The following is a 17,781-nucleotide window of genomic DNA, read 5'->3' on the forward strand; positions in this document are numbered from 1 at the left end:
GAAAACGTTGGTGGTTGTCAGTCGAGATTTTTATGAATTCCTAACTCGTCTATGGTTTCCCGCATCGTGCCAATAGCGGTCGACCGTGATCTAAATCTTAAAGCGTGCCATAAGATTAGATTTTCTACTGCGGCAACAAAGTTCGCGGCGTGTGCCTTTGGTCGCGTGCCGTTGTCGCCTTAGCGCTGATTCAATCTGCAGCACGAACGCTTACGTGAGGTGTGCCTCTTCACACGTGATTGTTTTGCGCTGGCTCCACTTGGAGATCGAATCTGGTTGATGTGTGTCGTGGCCGGACCGGTCGAGACCTCGGCGAATCTTACTATGCCATTTAGTGTTAACAGGTTTTATGATACTTCGTCTAAAATGTACCCGTTCTTGTTTTGGAATTTATCCACTATAGTTACATTTTTTTAGTTTAATAGATATTTTTTCAAGAATATTATTTATATCTGATCTGTAACTTGTCCTTCCTCTTTTGGGTAAACAGTTATCCTATCATTACATTTGTCAAAATAAATTCACAATCCTCCTTTGTCACTTATAATCTTTGTTAATTAATATTGTACGATCCATTGGATTCTCTAAGTGTATGCTTGCTTGTTGATTTCATTGACACATAAAGAAGAAACTTTCAGTAAATGTATAGGTAAGCAAGAATACGCTGTTGCTTTGTTTTTAAAGGGATTTGCGACCGGTCATGAGCTAAGCCAGAATAACGGAGGTAATTCATAAAGAGAGACATCGAAATGTCACCATCTAAGAAATATTACGGAGAACGATCTCGTATTGTCTGTAAATCAAAATGTGGGTTGCGTGGACAGGCAAGGTTCAGTACTTTCAGTATGAGAACAGAATTCAGTACATTCATATTTCATATGTGGCAAAATAAATATCTTCATATCGTTTTATTTATGTGTCAAATAGTGCATTCATTGGTAAAAGTGTATAATTTCTATAATCTGATTCTAATTAAAATCAAATCCATGAGCATCTTGATCTTTACATTAAGACAAATTGAATAGTTTATTTCAAAATCTTTCGAGAATACGACATAAGAGAATGTTAAGAAATTTTAATTTTTAAATTCAATTTTTCATGACAATAAACCACATGTGTTGTTAAGTAAAATGACATAAATTGCATGTATCCTTTGGAATTTACGATTTTTGATGTCCTGAATCCTGATGTATCAATAGAATAAGAATAGAAAAGTAATGGTAAAGGAATTGTAAGGAATAAATACACAATAAATGTTTAATAATTTTATTACTGTAAAATGACAAATTAGTTGATTGAAATAAATGAATAAATTTTTTTAATATCATCATCATTTAAAGTCAGTAAGGCACTAGTATCGTGTAAAAATACTTTATTAGGGCTAAGCCGAAAACGACTTGTTTTAGTTTTTATTTAATTTATTTCATAAATATAATTTGCTTTCAAATATAAATAAGTAATAAAGAAACTATCCTAGATTGAATAAATTACGATGTTGGGACGGCCGTCAATCCATCGCTTCTTGACTTAGGTCGCACGTTCGGTTATCTACTTAAAAGGTACTGAAATTTTACTTTCAACTTAATTCTACTGTATATTAAAAATCAGGCTTATGCTAGTTTAAAATATGGTACAATACGTCCTCGGACTTCAACGAAGATGACCGAGCGTAAAGTGAACGAATGAGCGACGTGATCTTGATAACGACTCACGGCTGCGTCCCATCTGCAACTCCGGAGATGGGGACAAGCGGGCGATCTCGTACAGAAACTTCAATCAAATTACATACTACATGTTGAGTCTTACATCCATCCACATTCGCGCACGCCTATATGGTCGTCCCCGTCTCCGTGCTGCGCCAACCGCAACTCCTGCTCGTACGTAACACGTGATGCGGGGGCGCTCAGATACTACCATTTAAACCGCTATCTTTGTCTTATGCTATATGAAAGGCAACAAACATTACCTTTCACAGCTAGGACTCGACGGGGGCTCTTATACTAATGTAATATAACTATTATTGCGGACGCAGCTCACGTCGACACGCCTACGCTATTCAAAAGTGCCTCTGGTGAGCACGAGAAAAGCTGGGGTCATAGACTTTGCAGAGTGCCGATGGCGCGTTAGGTCCGGGAAGAAGCTCAGCTGCCTTAGCAGCAGCGCGGCGCCGTTGCCAGCTGCATGTCCATGCGGCGAGTACGACCAACTGAGCTGCTAAGAACGCTGCCGCTGCTAGCATGGCTCCCGCTGCATTAACGCAGGTTACGTCGGTCTCCCTTACATATACAGAATCTTCAGTAGTATTCTTGGCACGTTGCTTGTCGAAACCAAATTTGTCAGTGACTTGAATATTTTGGACGAGAAGCATTTTTTCTTGTGGAGAAGCTGGAGTGGAACGCCTCTTCCTGCGACCATACGACATGACCGACCGGAGTTCATTGGGTCCACCGTCGCACTGGACGGGCTCGCAAGTTGGCATACAGGGTGTTACCAAGGCGCGGAATTGCACAACCTCCGATGACGGGAATTTGAACGCGTCGAAGTGAGATAACAGCATCTGAAAATAAAAAATAATTATACTATTTGGACTGGAAAAAATACCACACGAAGACTTGTATATTCCTATTACTAAAATCCAATATTCTTTGATACAACTTAAAATAAATACCTTTCCACTTGGTGCAGATTTGAACAGGGGTCCCATAATGAAGTGATCCGTAGGGCAACCATCGCTGTCGATAAGAGTAATTTCGCTTGAGTCGACGCCGTCCATAGCAACCAGTTCCCGAACAAAAATTTCGAAAGGAGAGTTCTGGTCCATGATTTCGAAACGAAGTGCCTGAAATAAATTTTTGTTTAGTATAATTGTTGCTTGTTGATATTAAAACGTCATAGTGTAATTCTGTATGAAAAATATTACATACCAAGGGATCTCCAACTTCCGCAGAAGCAATTGTGTCGTCTCCGTTTCTGTCGGTAATTCTCATAGCAACGTTAGGTGAATCGACAATAACCTCTTCAGACAGACCAGTGTGAATATCGCCATGGATTCCAAGGTCAACCTCATTTGCAACGGTTTTGTTAGTCAAATCGTATTGGCATGTGACAGCAAGACCAAGATCAGAAGATGTGACGATAGTATCGTGATGTTGAATGACGACGTCATTTAAATATCTGCAGAAGAGATTTTGAGTTAAACGAATTCAATTTAGCGAATTATTTTTATATGAGAATATTAGTTTTTACCTTCCAAGTCCGTTTTGCTTGACGTTGCATTCGATGTTATCGTATCCCATATGTAATTCAAACTCGAGGCTTTGCTTGACATCAACAACGCAGGAGTTCGGGCTACCTTTGGCGTAGATTTTACCGTCGAAAAGTTTCGATGTTTGAATACGAGCTACCATGTCGCCTGCACGACAGTCGATGGAGACATTGTAGCACGAAGACAATTCATACGTGGCTGCTTCAGGGACTTCCAAATAGGGATCCTGTTTATAAACAATGTTATATTAAATTTTTAAATTTATACACGGTCATAATTTAAAAAAGTGAAAATATTTGAAAATACCTGAATATCGGCAAGAGTAGCGCGCGAATGATGAGAAAGACGGCATACATGGTCACCGGTGTCTCCATGGTCGTACGAATGACAACGGAAAGGCGAGTTCAAACATAATTCTCGGCACTCTTCAATAGTTTGTACATCTTGATACACTGAGTCCACAGTTTTCAATATTCGTCCTCCCATTTTCTTAAACTCACACAATTTGGTCGGTTCCTCCACGCAATTGTTTTCCAAATAGTCAGTGTCTAAAATATTTTTTTATCATTAGACAACAATTCATTCGAAATTCAACGTTTTAACATCAATTGATAATGAGTTATTTACCTTCGTTCGGTTGGAAAGAATTAGTGCCAGCCAAAGTGATCCGATCCATATTAGATAGAACACATTCCCCGGTTTTGTTATTGTAGTTTGCCGATCTGAAAAAAAGTGGTTTTGTTACTTTGGATATATTAAAATAAATCTTCAATTCCTTGTATTCTCATTTAATGACTTCACATTCTTTAATATTGACTGCAATGCAAGTAATCTCACAGTATTTCTTGTCTGAGACATTTAATGCTTTTACTTTTAGTTATGTTTCCCTTTTTAGTCCTACAAAACTGCTCGTCGCTATTACCGGGAGACGTTTATTTTAAGTGGTTTTCAGCTTTATAGTCGAGAGCGTCTTGCTTATTCTTTAGTCCTTTTCAAATAACACTTTAGTCGCCATATTTAACTCAAACATCGACTTTAGCTGTAAATTTTTATTTTTATTTACTTGACGTTTTAGTAAATATGATTTTTATGAAAAGTATATTAGAGTTTCATTAATTTTGATTGGCAGAAGATCAATGTCTTTGAAATTATTACTTAGTCATTAACAATAGACAGGGCAGTTATTTTTTAAATGGCTCATAATATTTAATAAAATAGTTTAAAGATTTGTCTTTAAATTGAATTTCAATAAATTTAAAATTTTATTTATGTGTACACGAAATGCATGATGTTGCGGAGCTGTGAATTTGTGATTTAGTAGTTATTGTATTGTGAAAGTAGGAAGTGATAGGGCATAGCGCTCCCACACCGTGCCGCATATCGTTCGCCACGTCGGGGAATATTTGCCAAATGTCGTGACTGTGGAAGATCGCGATGCGCCGCCCGGGGTGCGCTTGGGCGTTCGCCAGCCTCAATGGAGATACGACGATTTGCACCAACGGTACGCGTGCCGAACGGCCCTCCCTAAGTATTACCCTATTACTAACACAGTTTAAACGAGCAAACAAGATCGTTCTATCTTAAAGGCTTATCTTCCTGTAGTTCGGCTATCCATTCGATCTATCTTATGCCGTTTACGCTGGCTAGAGATACTTTTAATTGAAATTGAACTTCTTACTTATTATTTAAAACCTAAGAAGTTGTTTATTTTTCTTTTCTTTTATCTTATATAATAATTTTTTTTTTATAATAATAGCAAAAAAGTTTACAAGGAAACGTAGGTTATCATGTTTAGTAAATTTATGTCTTTGCAGAGTAACGTAGTAGTCATGTTGTATGTAATATTCAGATTTGAAATATTCACCAGTGAATTGTAAAACATAAGTATCATTACTAAACAATTATCTGAAGTTGTTTTGTCTTAAACATTATTTACATTTTATGCAGTTTTAATGAACATAATAAATAAATTGTATGCTATTATATTTATGTTTAACGGTTGTGCGATTTAAACGGAACGGAGTGCAGTTGCACTTAAGTATCTCCGGATCGCCAATTAGCAATTAGAGTACTCATTGACGTTTTGTTTGCAAATGCATTCTCTCTACTATGCGTTAAACGATTTGCGCCAATAAGCGGCAACTTAAAAGAGTTTTAACACTATAAATTACTTATTTACAATACTTTACATTGGACCACGTTTGCAACTAGAATGGGATACTAGATACGGTACATTCCATGTTCTCTTTTAAATAATTACCACCAACATATTGTAGCTACGATCCATAAACAAGTCGATTGGCGCCATGATGAAAATTTCCTTTTTGTTTTATAACGTACCTGCATACAAATTCATTTTCGCCGAGACATAGGTCCAAGCACATTTGCCTTGATCCAACAGTGTGCGTCCTTTTGCCTCTTCCCTTAAGATTATAGCCGCGAACTCGGTCGAAGCACCACGCGCGTTCACATGGTCGTACGCCCAGACAAGACTTTTGTGCGTAGATCGTAAAGACCGGGAATTGGGACTTCGTCAATGCTCCTGTTGATAAAAAAATGTTTAATAAAGACTAGGTCAAGTTTTCACATATAATTTGATATATGTATATTTTCTAACACTCATGACCATTTCATTACACATCTAGTAATACTTTCAATTCAAAACTTGCTGAATCATTAAGAAAAAGTGAACCCAGAAATCAAAGCGGGTCGCGCATTATTAATGATCATCATTCACATTTTTTATGATGGCGTCAGCAATCGGGTCAAGGAATATGCTTTATAATATCAATACTCGTCGAGTATGTTTTTTTACTAGCTCGTTTCAATGAAGCATAGTCATGCCGATATTTTCATTATTCTTTAAAAAAAATGCTTCTATTATTTGGTAACCGATTTTTTAAATTGTTCAAAAGTTGCTACCACATTCAAGGGTTGTTACGAATGAGCTCTATTTGTGATATAATTTTGAAGTGTGGAATTCGTGACCCACCTGGTAATTGATCTGCATCTGAACTGAATAGTACGCAAAGACCGGTTTCATAGTTGACGGCGCGACATGTGTCGTTGGCCTGACATTGTTCCAAGCAATCTGTTAGCATCAGAGTCCCGGGGATATCATCGAGGATATGAGATGGTGCCGAAAACACGTATCTGTTAACAAAAAAATATATATTTATATTATAATAATCAAAATAAAAAATAAACACTAGCTAACTAATTACCGAAGTGTTCATATTTACCCGGTGACAAGTTCGAATCCAATCATTTCGGGGTCACATTCTTCGAGCGAGTTTGCGGGTGCAGACGGGGCGGAAATACCACTGGGTGCTGAGGGTGGAACGCCGCCAGATGCGGTTTCCGGGGCCGTTGCAGGCTGTTGCGGCTCTTCCACTTCATCCGCTTCTTCAGGTGTGTCTGCTGGTTCAGCTGGGTCTGCTGTTTCAGTAGCTTCAGGCTTAGGTGGTGGAGGTGCTTCCTGGTTCTTATATTCTTGAGGAGCATCAACCACAGCGGGTTCTGGTGATGCAGATTCTACAGCGAGGTTGTCTTGAGGTGGGGCATCGGCCGCTGATCTCAATGTTCCCTCAAATTTCTTTGCAGCATTGGCCGCACACACCACTATCAATATACTAAATATAATCCGCATGGTGTTGTCTGGAATTGACCTTTTCTTCATCAACTGGAACAAGGAAAGACAAAATTATGTTACAAAACTTGTTACTGAGCGAAACTATGAAATCCCGTTTAATTTTAGAGCAAACTATGTTTACAATAATTCTTTTAAAAGTTAAAAGTCAAAACAACGTAATTGGAATTAAACGTGTATCCTATTAAAACTTCCTATCTACTAGTTATAAATTGTTTGCATCAAATTATTTTCTTTGAAATAAATTTAGAGAACAGTCACCTCATGAAATTGTTATTTGTGAAAAAGTCGTGTAGCGACATCGTATTAGTTCTTTAATAGTTTTTATCGATCCAGACAAACAATATGCTTGCGGCCGGTAGCGAGCTGCATTACGATACGCTCACGTTCTATACACAATGTCTATAACGGTGCCCATCTCATCGCTCCGTCCACTTCGCGGTCAACGGTATTACTCTTAGCAATTTTATTTTAAAAATACACCTCGGCTACGCCTCACGCTGAATAAATTGTATATTGTTACCGCTGAACGACATCTATCCATCACTTATTACGCCTTTTGTAATTTTACTTTATCATTATATTGTCACTCAAAAAGCTTATTTAATAAAGTTACTATACTGATCGAGTCAATCACGAATCGAAAATTGACTTCCGGGCGAAGATGAATAGCGGTGATGAAGTTGCTCTGATCGATTTATATCGGGGCGCCATCTTCTGACCGATACCATAAAGCGGACGTAAGCAATATGTGGATGTAATATTTCTTGTTGTAAATATTGAAGCGGGCATCAATCATCCTATTGTACAATTGTAAAACACCTAAATCGTGAGTTAGATCGATCATGATTCTAGCATATTACAATAATATGGACCATTACGATTTAATTCGATTTTTGCACGTTGCAGTGCGATTTGATATGCACGTCCATTAAGAAAATTGATTAACACGTCTATTTCGATTATATTCGTTTCAAATACAACTTTTTACGATTTTTATCTTTCAACATTTAGTATGTTAAAGATGAAAATTATTTTGTAATTTAGGCATAAATACCAGTCAAATCTCATTTAGAAATTTATATATCAAAAAAACATTGAAACAATAAAAAATTCTAATTCAGCGTTTTAAGAATAATGTTTAGTTACTCCTTTTCATTTAAAAACCGTATAATATAAAACCTATAAATAAGCATTTGATTCGAAATATCTAATATTAATCTGTAAAATTATGGTTAAGTCGCCCAATTGTGATATTGATCTGCCGGAACAAGCACTGAACAAGCTGGCACACTACAATAATCTACAATGAAATTGGTCACGGGTTAATAACGAACGTTTGACCTCTTATCAATTCGCAATAAAGTAAAAGGAATATAGGCTTTTATTAGATAAACAAAGAACGGAATTGTTTGTACAATGAAATTTGTTTTACACCTTAAAAGCTTATTGTGTTGGGCGATCTAGGTTAATATCGATATTAATAGCCTTTACAATAACACGATGACCTGTATTGGAAGGTCGTGCGACAGCAACATGGCGCATTGCTTCCTTAAAGTAGGACGTGACTTTGCGCTATGGAAAGATGGCGATAGTCATACGAGATTAGACCAATATCGCTTCAGAGCTCATTAATGAACTCAACATTATTGCACGATTTATTCTATTTATTGCATGTTCCTTGCTTATTGTGTGTGAAATTTAACTAACACCCTTTTTTAAAAGTTCCGTCGCTTTCATTTTATTCATAAAATTAATATAATCTTTGTATTTTCCGATTAATTTAATTTTAAAGACATCGCAAATCACAAATCATTTTACAAAAGTTGTAGTTTAGACATGTAAGAGATTTTAAATGTAATTATTGAGACGCGACGGCATGTATATGTGTGTAAATTTTTGCAATTTCACGCTAATATATTCATTTATTGGAAGTATCTTCGTCGAATGTGCAAGCACGTTCAATTCGTTCGGGCCCCGATCAGATGGGGTCAGCGCATTCAATGAGCCGGATGCCTTTAACCTGCTGTTTACGATTCCCTGTGTACCGGTACTTGTTGGCACACTATGGTGACGGCTTTGATTTCTTCTACCATCGATCGAGAGACCTACATTAGTGTTTTACTATGGACTGGGAAAGTGTATCGCTTTGCTACTAAACTATGTGCCAAACTATTAATACTGACATGATGGCAAATTTCTATTACTCATCCAACTCGTATTAATGTCCGTTCACAACGACGTCTAGCATACTAAAAACGAACCGTCGGACCATAAAATCATATCTGAAGCTGACCTATGAATAAATTGACACTAACGTCTATACTCAAGAGAAATTTCTGAAAGCATCATACATTCGTCGGAAAACTATTAGACGCGTTTGAATTGTAGCATTAATATCTACCGGAGTTACGACTGCACTTCACGTATTTACATTGAATGAAATTGTAATTTGTTGTGTCGCTTTCCAATGGTCCGCAGCGACTTCCGTATTCATTGACATGACATGGGACTGCGCCCGATCGACTGCACGAGGCGGACGTTCACGATCAGGTGTCAATTCTGTTCATTGTACCGACTCTATATTTGAACTACAAAGATGCTATTGCTTACAATGATATATGGTAATTGTTGCTTTACACATTTTGTTATACGCGGTGTTATAAACCACTTGTTTTTGTTAGTAATTCTTATTGTTATTAGTATGCGTAGAAACTGTAAGTTATAATATTTTTCCTCTTTAATATCCAGTAATTCATACACATAAGATCTTTAGTACCTAACTCTCACGACAGATAACGTATTTGAAATAATAATATGAAGGTCAGAGTTTGCATACCTTAATAAGTAAATTCATTGGAATACGATACACACTGGTTTTCCTAGTTGCGATCGCCGACACCGACGGGGTCAGTGTGTTAGACTGCTGGCTTGACTCTGCGCATCGGAGGCTTACATTAATGAGAGAATCGCGATTTCTCTAGCCTCGTTCAAAACGTTGCCAATTTTCTCTACCTCCTACGCTTTGATCTGCATACTAATTGCGAACTGCTGAGAACAACCGAGACTCTACAGTATTATATATATCATTAGTCATTCTGTCTTTGAACGAAAGCATATTGTTCGAATGCAATCGAAAAGGAAAGCTTAATCATTTCGTTATAAATTTAATTTGTTAAATTCCACTCTCGCAAATACACAAACAAGGCCGTAATTCAAGTAAGCATTCCAATAGCTAATCTAGTTTGCCGTATTAAGGACAAGCTTTAGCCTGTAAACGACTTGTTATCGAGTAACTTGATCTAATCGCGAAGGTCTTAATGGGTAATACAGATATACAACATTGTGCTGGCTTTTACTCTCCGTCACCGCAAGCGCCGCAGAACTGAGATAGGGCTGCAGCGATTTAAAGAATCAAACCACTTTCCGCGGCGTGGCTCCGAGCTCGGCTCCGCATTCCGGTGGGCAGGTGGAATACCATCGCTTACATCGTGATTTATTTATTTTAAATTGTTATTTTCTTATCGAATATCTATTTTGTTGCTTTATTAATAAAGTTGCGGCTGCAGTAAATCTCGCACAAGAGATATTTAATACGTTTGTAGGTAGCATGTTAACATCATGTTTTATCGACATTTTGCGATGTCGACAGTCCGATTACTGTTTTTGTTATAAGTAGGTGAAAATGACTGAAATCATTTTAAATTACTTTTTTAGATTTCACTTTATCAACATGCAATCCCGACTATCAGTGATTAAACATAAAATTGAATTGGACCATTGACTGAATGCTATAATTTAGGTTTATTGTAGACGACTAACTATGGCGACTGAATGCGGTGATCGGAACTAGGTTTCAGGTGCGGACGCATCCGTTTCTCTCCCGGCTTTCTTTGAACTCGCTTCTTAACGACTTCTCGCGAATAACTACCGCAATCCGGCACTAATGCGACTCTGAATTCAATTCAGATACGTATTCCTTATATTGTTTTACCGCGTCGTAATAATGATGGCGAGAGAAGTTCATTGCGGTCGACCTCTAGTGCAATGTATGCGACGAGGCAAATTATTTCTATTTCTGTTTACTACATACTTTGTGGTGTTGCTTATTACGCTTATTCGCTTTCTCCTTTGATTGCTTAAAACCTTTTATCGTCATTTGTTTTTATGGCTTAATAACACTATAAGAATATATGATACATAGATGCGCTATTACAGTATCGTTTACCAAAATGTCACATTAAATTATTTGAAAAAAATCTCAATTGTTTTTGTGTACAATGTATTCTGCATTCAATTGTATAATATCCCGGTTTTAGTACGGTTATATGCGCCGTAAATGGTCTATTTTTTCTCAACGATAGAATATACAATTTTTTTCTTATTTAAATACGTAATTATTTCATAAAACGTATTCGCGGCGTATTATAAATTTGTCTCGTGTTAACACGTTTTTGTAAGTATAAAGCACCAAAGCCGCTTCTCATAAGAGTTTACCTATATTACGTGTAATTTTCGTTTCGTTTTACGACGATGAACTCAAAACGCTCTCTTAAGTCCGCATTGTTACATCAAAAGCACGTTGTTTGGCTAAAAACGTGTAACACACTTAAGCATTTAACAACATCTTTCAAAGTTGTTAAATGGTGAATTAAAATTTTATTCAATACTAATAATTAGAACTTTTATTATTTCGCAAATACTAAGTATAACTAAGTCAAATCGAACATTAAAATTTAACTAAACAACCGCTTTAAAATGAAATGTTTCCATACATTTTCATAAATTCGGTTTAACCGTATCAAACAGTTTGAAAGTTATATGGATATGCGGTCATAAAAACTTCATAGCCCCGTAGTATAAACGCTCAATTGCAACTTTGTAAAAGGTATATTATTTATCAATATATAGTACTTTATTGTTACAATTACCCAATATACTAACATTTATAAGGGACTAGAAGTGTCATAAAAATGTATAACAAACCCTTCATATCATTAAAACCGTAGAAGTAGACCTTAAGATACGCTTTTTATAACTATCGTTAACTCTTGACTCTAAATAAAAAAAACATCAACACATAGTCGGTACGTTATTTCTAGTATTTTGAAAAATATTAGATACTTTTTTGTCTTTTAATATGAATTAGCAATGATAAGATAACCGTGAACAACAAATATATTGGTATTGGACTTATTGATAAAAAAAATAAATAAAAGTCACTTACAAATCGCTTTAAACTCTAAAGCAACCTAATTACGTAGAACATTTTCAAGCATAAACATACTACTAAAGCAACGACGTCATAAAGCATCAGACGCGTGAGTCGATCGGGCATTTATTGCCCCTAATCGTTTTATATGGCATACCTCGTAAAATTACAGTGTCGCTGCCTGTCTGGCCGCCGCCGAACAGATTGATTCGAACGTTTCTGTTCTACTTTTGTCATACATGAATTATTTATCCCAGTTTGTTTAGCGTTAACGTCGACATTCGCACGGCGAGCTGACGGCGCTTAGATGCTAATTTCTATTATACAGCACATCAGTAAACATGATGTTAAACACTGTCTCTGTCTATCTATTAGTTACTATTATTCAAAACAATAAATAATTTGGTTGATTGACGTAAATTAATGTAATGTTAACACGTGTTTTTATTCTGTCTCAATGAAAATAAGTCAGTTATTTCCCATTGTTTTTTTTTCTTATATGTTGTCGAATTCCTATTAGGCAAATGACACGATCCGCTCGGCGGCGTCTCTGCGGCTACGGCGTGCCATAACGGCATCATCAATCATCTGTAATTTGATTTCTATGCTCAATTATTGCGTCCGCGGAGGTCGAAGCTGCCATACACTTCACTTCACCTACCCGTGTCCACTGTTGCGTTGATATATGTGGGTAATAGATAACGGAATTATCGGCTGATTGTTGCTAATAAACTTCAGCTTTGCAACCTTCCTGACCTACAAGTTTATGCGTCGCTTTATAGAAGACTTCCAATAGTTTATAATTGTTAAATTGTCAGGTAACAGATATGAAAGATGGAAAATTTACGAGTATACGTAGTGCTGCACGTTAATAATTAATGTTTATTTCAATTACCGTTATCTGCACCCGATGACCGTCTGACATGACTGAAATTTTCTCTACATTCCAAATCATTTTGCCATGTAAACAATGTTGCCACTTCTGCAAATATATGTGTGTAATATAGTATATGTGTATCATTAACATCACTTTTATTCAAATTATAATTGCGTAAAGTGCATTTCTATTAAAAACTTGTAATATTAACCGTCGACAAAGGGCATCGTGACAGGCGGTAGGCGCTAAACATGATAATAACAAGAGGCGCATGACAACAGCAGCGCACGCGCATCGGTCACGACCACCATCGCCCCTGGCACTACCTCGCTCAAACTCACAAGGTAGCGAGCTCTTTTAGACAACGATCTTTATAGCACCTCGTCAATCTAGGTAATGTCACTCGCTTATTTTCACATCCATCATGACGAGACAACGAAGAGTGCACTGCTTACAACTGAGAAAGGGGACGCTTGTTTTACTTAACCACATAAAGGACGGCTAACGATGGGCTAACGACGTGCTATGGTCTTGTTAAATTCATATCACGACGTAATTGTGAATCGTTAACGTAACTCGTGTAGATTATTGAAGGTTGTGATCCCAGTAATGTCTGCAGTGGGCTCGTGCAACTAACTGTCCTACGAATTGGTGCAGTAACGGTAGCGGCGGCGGCGGGTTGCGCACGAGCTGCCGCCGACCGAGCTCGCGGCCCCCGGCGGCGGCCCCCGCACTAACCACTCCAATTGCCTAAATTCAAGCGGCTAATCCGAATTCGTCACCAGACTCCTCTTTTTGTGATGACACGCGTCCCCGATTGTCACGTTCGAATCGCCTGTTCTCAAGATACGGTTACCTTTCCAGTTCGTTCTAATTTTGACAGTCCGATCTCTGACTGAGATTCATTGATACGCGTTATTGTGGAATGCGTTTAACAGTGCAATTTACGGTTAATCAAATCTTAGTAATTTTTATTACACGCATAACAATTTGATGATCAAATGATACATTAGTAAAAAGATTAGCATTCCGATATTCTCAAGATATCTGTTAAAGAATTCCTTAGTTGATAGCCAGTACTAAATTCATTAAAATATTTCCAAGCAATCGTAATGTAGGAAACTTACATTTGTGGGATTGGATATGTAATAGCTAAAGCTGCTTGTAAGACTTGCTGCCTAAGTCATAAACTTAGCAAAACAATAGAACGTAAATCATGTTTTTATTAAGGCTCACCCGGATAGGTCAGATAGTTTAAATGCTTTCACATAACTTGAAAATATTTTCTACGTTTCATGTGCCATCAATTACAATTACGAAAATTTTATTTCAAATCTTAAATACATCTTAAATAATTATATATCAGAAAATTGAATTAAGATAAATGATACTATTTAATATTTAATAATTTTATTTCTTCTTAAGCAGAACCTTGTATATAAAATTAATATCTAAACCCTGTTTTACTTCATTGTATTACAGTATTGCGGTACAGTTCCATACAAATGCCCAAAGCGACGTGCCGGAGCCGTACCGGATTGTTTGTCTTGCAATGTAGGATTGAATCAACGCTATCTGCTTACAGCAGCTTCTCAAAGCCCACGCTCGTAAATAGAATCTTGTCGGACCGAGCTGGTAATACATCTATCGATATTAAATCTATCGATATTAAATAAAACTAGCTACGACTAGAAATGTGATCAATGATAATGCCGCATGAATGACGAGACGTGGGCATTGTAATCTATTGCGCCAATATTATGCATTACATTGCGCTTATTCAAATTCGTAAACGAGTGAAGACTAACCATTGAGAAGGTGTTTGTGTTCGTATATTGTGTTACCTGTCCGCTAATGTAGTAACAATAATTGCTTAATGCATGTAAATGAATTTATTTTATTCAATGTTTTCAATTGTTTTTATGCTGTACAGATTCAATTACTTTTAACCTAATCTTTTCATTTGCATGAACATTTATTATCACTCATACGGGAAAATCAACCGCAGGGAAGCCAAAGGCAGCGATAATGATAGGAACTCACACCTGATAGATTCGATTTATAGGTTCACTTCAATCTTCCTCGTCGTAGTTTCAGGAGCAAATTACGTTGCGGCTTTACCGGTTCATAAGAATCGAATTCGCGGTGTTAGTACGTCCTGAACTTATTAGAATATAATCTAAATCTAGTGGTGGTGATGATAGACACAGGCAGATTGAATTCTAACAGTACACCCGTTATTATTGCATCGTATAATATAAAAACAAATTCTCTCACTCATGTTTCAAGGCAGTTAAATGTAGGTATAATTATTTTGTTTGTTGGTTTATACATCATACGAATTAACAGTTTAATTTCTTATGTATTTTTTCCGGTTATAAATTTATTCACAGTTCATAAATCGTAAACTAGGGTAACTGTTATTACGACTTCTTTATACCTTTTTGCCGTCACGCTAGCTGCTTTCAAATTGAAGTGTCGGCGAGTAATTGAAAAGCGCAGGCGATCAATTTTTACTGATGCAATATTTTCGGCCCATATCTTAAAATACTAAATAACGTAATGTGTCAGTAATTGCAAATTGCTACATATGAGTTCCGTCCCTGTACTGAGACCGGTGTACACTAACGGGCTTGGAAACTCATTTCTCATTATCGACCAAGTTGCAGTCTTAAGTGCTAGTAACCTTGTCATATCTCATACCATAACTAGTAACCAACTTTACTACTGACTTAAAGAACCTAAGTATAAATAATCCTCGGGTACGTGAAAGTAGTGAATATTATTATTAAATATTAGCTTATTTATATTGTATATCGAATGATAAAATTATTGTCATAACAAAACAAGTGTGTCGTCATAGAGTACGTAATTAGAATTAATTAATTAGCAATGATACTAATGTTTGCAATAAAATGTATATTAGCTTGTGTTATCTTACTTTGCAAACATAAACAGTAATATCTATTTACTTGTTATTACTACTGCTATTATTATGGGACTAGTAAGATTTATTTTACATCATGTCTTAGTTCAGCCAAGCACTCACGATTTTATATTGAAAAACTTACAATTGAATACAAAGATTTATTCCAGAACATACATGTGAAATAACAATTCCTTAAACAATACAAAGCCGTTTAAATTACAGTGAGTATAAAAGCAAGAAGTGTTCCATAGGCGGATCTTTATTGTTGTTGAGACGCGATTCAGAGAGGGCGGGCGGCGCTCGGCCGGGGGCCAACACGACGGTCTGCCCCCGCCCGGAAAGCCATTGTTACCTCCCGGCTCTGTGCACTTCATGATATCCTGTGCACTACTAATTAAATGTAATTTATGACTACCTGAGATAATTATTACCGGTCGTTCCTTACTACTGTCATTTGTATCCTATTCTAATGAAAAGTTGCCGTGCGCGCGCTATTCATGTTGTAATGTAATGAGACTGTTCCGTTGCCGACAAGCGATTCTTTTTATATGAATTTGTACAAATTACATGTTTTTATTTTAAGAATGCATATATAATAAAAATCACAATAAAAATAACAACATAACATACATTATTATAACCTCCTTATTAGTAGTAGTAATTTTCATTAATTCTATGAAGGAAAAAATGCCTTACTTTTATCTTCTCGAAAGTTTATCACTTCGATAATTGGTTGACATTTTTCAAGTGCATTTTATTGCTTTGTCACATATGGAATGGTATTGTTATGAAATCCCATAACGGCTATAGAATAGCGGCACCTACATTGCGACGATAAAAACAAACAATAATCGAAGCAAGATTGCCTCGATTCGCAGTTATAGTCGCACACTCGGTTTGCACGCACCATACAAATGCATAAGCGAGACTGACGAACAATCTTCATCACATTAAGCTAATATGTAATTGATTGGCTTCCCCGTGCACGGGAGCGCCGGCTCACTCCTGTCCCACTGATGGCATGCAAAAACACTAATGTTATAACGGTGCCGCAAGGTTACTCTTCCGCCTTGCAGCGACAGGCGTTCGATGCGCGTACATACTCGACTTTTGGTCAATTGAACGGTCACTTTCGTTCGACGACTCACTGTCGCATGACCTGATTACATTTACACCTCGATATATCGTGCACAAAATTAATTAACCTCAAAGCTGACTTAAACGAAATGTACACTCTCGAATCGAAAACTTGTACATGATATGTAGGTCGAAATTCATACAATTAACCGTTAATATGTTATATTTTGTCGGTGCGAAAGTAATCAACTAAAAGCTTTTCATTTATATTCGTATCTTGTCATAAACGTTTTGTGATAATGAGTTATCTTAGTACTGTCAGTCAATCTTAGTTTGCGATAGAAGTTATGAAATTAAATAATAAACAAGTACTTTTAATATTGTTATTTGAATTAAGTGTTTATTAAATGATAACGATTTATTAAATAAGTAATAATAGAAGTGTGTAACGCACTCATCTGTCTTAAAAGTAACGGTGTTTGCTCGGTTTCTTTAGGTTCAAAAATTTGTTGGTATGCGTTCGAGACTACGGAAGTGGTTCCGTTGCACGTGTGAGATTTGCATTTACTCATTAGTATTGTTTCGTCATGATTATCTTGACGCTTGAATCTGATTTATTTAACGATCGTTAAGAATAAATAACCGTTGCATGAAGTTGCTTAAAAAGATGTGGGATTTTTATATGACTATATTTTTTCAATTTTAACCATACTGTCTTACCAAGTTTAAAAAATAAAATAAGTAATTTAAATAAAATATTTTTTTACGGTTA

General features: G+C 36.5%; 2 protein-coding genes across 6 annotated transcripts in view; one reads left to right on the forward strand and one right to left on the reverse strand.

Annotated features, from left to right (window-relative positions):
• The window catches only part of Atg16 (Autophagy-related 16), a 127,988-nt gene that overhangs the window by 12,174 nt on the left and 98,033 nt on the right, over nt 1-17,781 (forward strand). The window lies entirely within an intron of this gene.
• neo (ZP and PAN domain-containing protein neyo) overlaps nt 1,253-17,781 on the reverse strand; it is a 37,782-nt gene continuing 21,253 nt past the window's right edge. Inside the window, exons 2-10 of one of the 2 annotated variants that reach the window (XM_013318422.1) lie at nt 6,508-6,947; nt 6,258-6,418; nt 5,606-5,807; nt 3,893-3,987; nt 3,572-3,813; nt 3,247-3,491; nt 2,925-3,174; nt 2,669-2,839; nt 1,253-2,557 (exon numbers count right to left, since the gene is read on the reverse strand). In XM_013318422.1, coding sequence (XP_013173876.1) covers nt 2,057-2,557; nt 2,669-2,839; nt 2,925-3,174; nt 3,247-3,491; nt 3,572-3,813; nt 3,893-3,987; nt 5,606-5,807; nt 6,258-6,418; nt 6,508-6,944 — 2,304 coding nt within the window. In that variant the 5' untranslated portion in view covers nt 6,945-6,947 and the 3' untranslated portion in view covers nt 1,253-2,056. 2 annotated transcript variants of the gene reach the window in all.

Source organism: Papilio xuthus, unplaced genomic scaffold (genome assembly GCF_000836235.2).
Source record: "Papilio xuthus unplaced genomic scaffold, Pxut_1.1 DF826923.1, whole genome shotgun sequence".
Taxonomy (NCBI): domain Eukaryota; kingdom Metazoa; phylum Arthropoda; class Insecta; order Lepidoptera; family Papilionidae; genus Papilio; species Papilio xuthus.